Source organism: Octodon degus, unplaced genomic scaffold (assembly GCF_000260255.1).
Source record: "Octodon degus isolate 3935 unplaced genomic scaffold, OctDeg1.0 scaffold00038, whole genome shotgun sequence".
Lineage (NCBI taxonomy): Eukaryota > Metazoa > Chordata > Mammalia > Rodentia > Octodontidae > Octodon > Octodon degus.
Genome location: NW_004524614.1, coordinates 6733979 through 6741260, shown reverse-complemented (window position 1 = coordinate 6741260; position 7282 = coordinate 6733979). Strand labels below are relative to the sequence as shown.

Here is a 7282-nt window from a genome sequence, read left to right as displayed (position 1 = left end):
CTACTGATCTGTTTCTTCTCATTGGGGAGTTTAGTCCATTCACTTTAAGGGTTATTACTGAAAGATATTAGCTGACTCCTTTCATTTAATTGTTTCTTTCTTTTTGAATTTTTTTTAAAAAAATGTTTTTAGTTATTTACTTGGAACAGGGTCTCACTACAAAGCTCAGACTTGCAGTGATCCTCTTATCTCAGCATCCCAAGTGCTGGAATTACAGGCATGTACCATCATGCCCAGTTTCAGTGTCTGGCTCAGCACAGCATTGGTATGTACTGGGGATTGAACCCGGCTCCTTGTGCTTGGCAGGCAGGCACTTAGACCACTGAGCTATCTCACTGGCACCTAGTTTCCTCTTTGTATGTGTCCTTCTCAGCCTGACCTTCAGTTTCTCGGGGTTTTTGAAAAGCCCGTGCCTTTTCTGTGCCTGTCTCTTATAACATCTCCTACCCAGTCACTGCCTCTGGTGTAATTTTTCTGTTGTTCTGTGGTTAGGGCTTAAATAATTAAGCCCATCCTCAGATGATTATTGGTTAAACCTTCTGAAATAGAGTAATATTTGGGCTCACAAATGCTTCTGTTAATGAACAATTTGGTTCACAAAGAAAAGGATTATACATAATTTTGCTTCCAGTTGTGAATTCACGTCAAGAGACAAACATGACTACAGCCATCTTTCTTGCTCTTCCACATGGTCACAGCCTTCTCTAGTTGAGACTGTGGTCACACACAGACCTATACACACTCGCAATGAACTTTTCTTTTTTACACATGTAGCACTGGACAGTATTATTCAGTCCAGCCTGGCTCCAAAGAAAGTGCAGAGTGAGCATGGTGGCAAAACGAAAATACACAGTAGTAAATGAGGGTGACAGGAAAATTAAAGCAATAATGAAGGTACTAAGAAAGTACAGAGCAAGAAGGATAAGAAGGTTTTGAAGAAAATAACCATTAAATTGAAGAAGGAAATTGTAGAAAAGCACAGATTATTCATATGACTGACTTATCTGGCCTTGAAGTAGAAGGTGGAGAAGTCAGCAATCACAGTTGTTTTAAAGAACAAAGGTCTGGGGAGATAGATCAGTGGAATAAGTGCTTGCCTGGCAAGCACAAGACCCTAGTTTGATCCCTGGTACTGAAAAAAAAAAGTAAGGATGCCATCAACTGGGTCATCCACTTGACTGGCAATGTCAGAAATTGTTGACCTGAGTCCCCTACAGCTCAACATAACAGCATGGCTTTACCTCTTATATTTCGTTTTTATACTTTTCTGCTGTGGCAAAAGGAGTAATGACATTAATCAAGTAGAGGACACAAGTGCTGGAAGAGTTGGAAAATTTTTGTCAGCGTGGCTGAATAAGAAGCATCTGGCAGGTGATGGCGTCAGTGGAGCTGTGATCTAGGAAAAGTCAGGAAATTGCACAGTGACTTACTCTCTCTACGTGTGCAACAAGTGACCAACTTAAAGACAGTAGAGAGTAGTTTGATAAATTCTGCAAGAGACAGTGATATTCATAGTACAGTAAAACTTCTAGTTTGGACAAGGCCACTGTAGAAGCCTGCAAGAAAGAATTCATGGAACTTATGAAGGCAGAAGGATGTGTTGCTCAACAACTGAAATGAGACAGGGTTCTTCTGGAAGAAGATGTTGGGTAGAAATAAGGCAGCAGAAAATGGCACTGCTGAGGCACAAACACATGAGGCCAAACTGAGCCTTTGCAGACATAAAAACTAATATGAAGATTAAACCATAACCACTCCTGCTGTACCACTTGCAGACCCCTTGTACATTCAAGGAACAGAATGTGAACAAGGCCTGACTGCCCATCACTGGAAAGCCATTGTGAAAGCTTGAGTCACAAGGTAATTGTTCATGAAATGACTGCATGAGGTATTTGTACCCACATTAAGAAATATCTTTCTGAAAACCAAAGGCCTGGATGGAATCTTTCTTTGATGAACAATGTTCTGGCACATCCTCCGGGGTTGGTGGAGGGAATGGATGCTGAGTATGACTTCATAAATGTCAATTTCTTCCCTCCCAACAGGACATCTCTTCTGTGGCCCATGAACCAGCAAGTGATCTACAACTTCAAGAAGCTGTACACGAAGGTGCTCTTCACCAGATGTTGTAATGTCAATGAAGTGATGTCCTTGACTTTGAAGGAGTTCTACAAGAAACATTTCAACATCCTCCACCACATCAACCTCACTGATAAAGCCTGGGAAGATGTCGAGAGAGTGTCACTGGATGTTACTTTGAGGGTCTGATGCACAGGCAGAGGAGACACTGTGTCCATGGGCAAGAGTGCAGGTCTGGACATTGATGGTGCAGACAGAGAGGAGCAGGTTGAGGACCAGAAGGAGGAGCTGATGATGGAAGAACTTGCTGAGCTCCAGAGTGAGCAGCAGAAGCTTTTGCCGAGGAACATTCCACTGAGGAAGAGGAAGATGGACAGGAGGTTAGCAGTAATGCCATAAAATCCACTATGGAAGAATGGACTAAGTGCCAGGATTTCTTTGAGAAGCACCACCCCAATGTAACTACAATAAACAGTGTTGGATCCAAGGTCTGATAACAGGGGGTCTTTCATTTCTGAAAGGTTACATAGGGCAAAAAAAACCCCTAAGAGACATTAGACAAAATTTCATCAAAATTTGCCTTGCAACTAAGAGACAAAGAACAAAATCCCCCGAAGGAGGTCTCCCCAATGTCCTTATGGAATGACTCTCCCTCTAAACAGTAACCTTCTCCTCTCTAACCTTCCAGTCCTCCTCGTCAGGAGTCGCCTCAACCACGGTTAGTGTTTTCTCTCTTCATACTGCACTATCCTGTACTTCGTTTCATATATTTCTGGTTAAATATATGTATGGTTCAAAACAGATTAACGTCATTTATACTGAATCTTATAGGACAATTGTATGTTGTCACCTCCGGTTCAGTTTGTGACCAGAATCAGAATGAATCAAGTTTGTGAACTGAGGTATCCCTACATGACAGGCACTGCGCTGACTTTCTTATGAACTCTGCTCTGCTCTGCAGAAGAAGTCACTTTCAGAGTAAAAACCCCCACTGCTTTTTATAGCTGCCAATAACTGTGAGCTTTTCTTGTGGCTGGCACAGCTGGCCTGAGCCACCTTTTCTCCCTGGAGCTGCTGAACCTCCCTCGCTGGGAGCTGCACGTACCTTTTCAGCTTGCTTCAGTCTTTCTTTCATTTTATTAATTATTAATTTTTGGTCTTTTTTGAGATACAGTTTCACTATGCAGTTCAGGCTGGCCCTGGACCCCTTTGTAGCCCAGGCTGGCTTGGAACTCACAGAAATCCTCCTGCCTCAGCCTCCTGAGTGCTGGATTACAGACGTGTGCTACTGTACCCAGCAGCCTGCTTCGTTCTTTCCCCTGCTTTGTGCTCTATTTCTCTAGCTTCTGTATAGTTTCTAATTTTCCTATCAGCTTGCCCCGATTCCTGTAAATCTGCTCCTTCTTTTCCCTCATTCTGTTTTTGTTTTCCAAGTATGTCTAGTCCAGGTCCCTGAGAGACTGCATTTAGCTTTAGGTCTTGTTTTAAATCTTTTCATTTGTTTTGTACTTGGGATTGAGCTCAGGACCTTGCGCTTGCCAAGCAGGCACTTATGCCGCTGAGCTAGCTCCTCGGCTTTGGGTCTTGTTTTTAATCCTCCCCATCTGGTCTCTCTTTGCTTTCTGGCCACTACAAGGTAGATATGTCTTCTCTAACATGCCTTCCAGTGATAGTGTCACCACAGGACTAAGACAATGAGGCCAAGTGACCTCTGAAACGACCAGCCAGAATAAGTCATTCTTCCTTTTAAGTTGTTTTATCTTGCATATTTATTACGGAGACAGAAAACTCACTCAAAATTAAAAACCTTACAACTATCTGTGAGAAATCCTACAATAATACATGACAATGAAAGTAATCTCTTTGTCCGTTAACACAGGCTGTCCCTTCATTACTGACGTACTTTTGTTTCTACTTCTTCCTCCAGACTGTCTTATGCAGCCCTTAAGATGTTTCCTATAGGTGTCAGAAGTGTGTCAAGCAGCCTGGAAAGTCTCTAGTAGGAGGCTCTTCTTTACTTCCTGTTGACCCAAGTTTTCATGTCACAATTTCCCTGCAGACTGAGGAGCATCCTTTAGCATTTATCGTAGCACCAATCTACTGGCAACAAATTCTCTCAGCTGTCATTTACTGGAAAATGTCTTTATTTCACCCTTCAGCTTTTTTTTTCAGAGTCTTGTGTAAACAGAATTTTCCCTTCCTTCCACCTTTAAAAACATCATTCTGGGGGCTGGGGAGATAGCTCAGTGGAGTAGGTGCTTGCCTGGCAAGCACAAGGCCTGAGTTCGATCCCTGGATCCTAATATTCTGCATGAGTCCAGCTGAAAACCTAGTTCTATCGCAATAAATAAATAAATAAATAAATAAATAAATAAATAAATAAAGTATCATTCTGAAGTGGAAAGTGTGGCTCAGGGCAGAGCATTAAATACATGTACACGTATGTAAAGCCCCTGGGCTCAATCCGCATCACCCAATAAACAAAAAACCAACAAACAGACACGCACCATCGTGTGAGTCTGGCATCCATTATTTCTCGCCCTGTGACGCATCATCCCCACCTCCCAGCCCCAGCCCCGCACCGCCCCGCTGGTTGCTTTTAAAAATTTCCCTTTAGTTTACTGCAGTTTGACTGTGATGTGACTGGTGTGCTTTTCTTTCTATTTGCCCTAATTCTGGTTTGTTGAGCTTCTCAATTTATAAGTAGAATTTTTTTTTCTTATCAGCTTTGGAAAAGTTTCACATTACTTCTGTGGGAAGTCTCACCTCTTTCTGCATTACTTCTCAGCAGATCGTTTTCTGTTGAGTGTGCGATTTTCAGGCAGAGCGGAGTTTATCTGCCAGCAACATGCTGTCCCAAAGGGCCTGAGGCTTCCATATGTCTCCCCCCCTCCCATCCCCCGTGATAAGACTCTTCGGGAAAATTATTGAAGCTTTCAGAAATTCAGTTTTCTCTTCTGCAAGAGAAGTAATTACAATCTTAAACTTTCAGGATTTTGTTGATAGATAAGTAGAATGGTGCTTACAAAGTATTTAGAAAGTATAAGCAAATGATGGGAATTATTTTATAGAAACTATTTTGGTAGAAAGACTCGGTCTAAATGCACATATAATTAATTATCCTGGAACAACTTCCTAAAAGACTTATTTGTCACAGTATCCACGATAGGCAAAGCCTCCAAGAAATGAGGTTATGGTTTGAGGTTTTTCAAGGGGAAAAAAACAATATAGCACACATTGTATAAGATTATTTTATAACGAATCACACAAAGAATCATATACAAAAAGTGCAGGAAATCTGTCCACACACTAAAGACCATAGAGTCCAGCTGAGGGCCTGGATCCTAATATTCTGCATGAGTCCAGCTGAAAACCTAGAGCCCCTAACAATGCCTCCTACAAGTATAACTGGAGTCCTAGAGCCCACAACACTGTCTTATGCAGGCCTGCTTCATGGATCTGTACTGAGAAGGCCCAAAGGTCAGTGGAGGAAGCTAGAAAGTCTGGGCTAGCAGGATGAAGGATCTGTTCTAGCAGGCTGAGAGATCTGAACTGGAGCCAGGAAGCAATGCTCAAGCTAAGAACCATGGCTCCTGTGAAAAGCACAACCACCTTCAGCAACAGTGAGGTCCTGAACTCCTCCAATGATGAGGAAAGCTGAGTTCCCATCAGGAAAGCCAATGCAAAAAGCTTCTCCAAGAGACTGAGCTGTGTACTATCTTCCCCTGTGGAACCAGGAAGCGATGCCCAGGATGAGGACCAGAGCTCCCCAAAAGTGAACCGCAGCCATTTTCAGTGAAAATGAGGTCTCGAGCTCTTCCTCCGACAAGAACAACCAAGTTCACCAAGAAAGCCATGCTGGGGCATGACACACTGCCCCAGCATAAATAGCCCAAGAGACCAGAACCTTCCAACAGTTCCAATAGCTTCTCCGAACAGCTTCCCTAATAGCCTCAACCAACTCTTCTCCAGTTCTGCCTCTTCTGCTGGCAATAATCCTTGGGTGGGCCTCCCACACCTAGCACCATGCTAACTCAGTTTAGCTGGATGTAACAAGCTGACTACCAGTTGGCAATCTGCCACAGAATGCATATATTCTTTTGTTGGATTTCAAAGGGAGACGCACAAGAAAGTACCCAGGATGGGCCTTGGGTTTGGGAGAGTTGGCAGAGACCAGTGGATAAAGTTATGCCAGCTGGAATTGATCGATAGCTTCTCTCTTGACCTGGAGGCACAAAAACTAGTTCATTAATCTTTATTATGAAATGTTTACTGACCACAGTAAAATTAACACTCTATATATAGTAATATATGCCCTGCTATAGCAGAACTAAAAAGGTAGAACAAATATAATGTCAGAATTGATGCCATGAAGTTTTCTTTCCTCAGTTACCATGGGTTTAATCTAATAAGTATTTGCTTAGATCTTGATTCTTTATCTATGTATAAGCTCTAGCACCAGAAAACCATCAGTGTCACAAGTGCAAGAGATAAGCAAGGTTTCCAAATTACCTCTTCTATTCCTTTAGACTGCTTAGAATCCCACTCTCAGTCAGGGAGCTTCTGGCTCATTATGAGGCAGGGAATTGTTGTCCCTGTCAGTGGAAGGGGCTCCTTAGTTGTTCCCTGAGTGATTATTCATGATGGGCAGATAGAAAGCAGCAGTGGAAATGCCTGGGAGTGAATGGTGACTGCCAAGAGGAGAGGTGTACAGATAATGGGGCAGTGACAGCATGCGTGTGAGAAGACAGGACAAAAGGATGAAGTGAAGGATGGGAGCCTGGCCCAGAATGAGTGTGCATGCCTGTTAGGGCTGAAGGAGCCAAGAAGAGGTTGAAAGCCTGCCTTTCTGGTGGTATCTGCTACCATCTATCTATTTGCTTAGATTATTCCTTTTGATTGGCAATATATCCTATGCATGCAAAAAATATTTTGGTACAGACAGAAGGTCAGGCATCAGTACAAAACACTTAGGTTATGATACATTCTATTAAGGGTTTTATCCTTCAGCTTTAAAAATTCTATACATATCAGTAGTTACAGTGATATTTTAGGTGTTGTTTTTGAAAAACTCATGAGGGGCTGGAGAGATAACTCAGCAGAATAAGTGCCTGCTTGGCAAGTGTAAGGTCCTGAGTTCAATCCTTGGTACTGTAAAGAAGAAGAGGGAGAAGGAGAAAAGGAGAAGGAGAAGGAGGAGGAG

The 7282-nt window shown here is 42.7% G+C and overlaps 1 protein-coding gene across 1 annotated transcript in view; it reads left to right on the top strand.

The window, feature by feature from the left end:
* The window catches only part of LOC101581782 (metastasis-associated protein MTA3-like), a 33226-nt gene extending 30958 nt beyond the window's left edge, over positions 1 to 2268 (top strand). The window contains exon 2 of the mRNA XM_023715056.1: positions 2046 to 2268. Within this exon, the coding sequence (XP_023570824.1) occupies positions 2046 to 2268 (223 nt within the window). The remainder of the gene's footprint in view (positions 1 to 2045) is intronic.
* The last annotated feature ends 5014 nt before the right edge of the window (positions 2269 to 7282 follow it).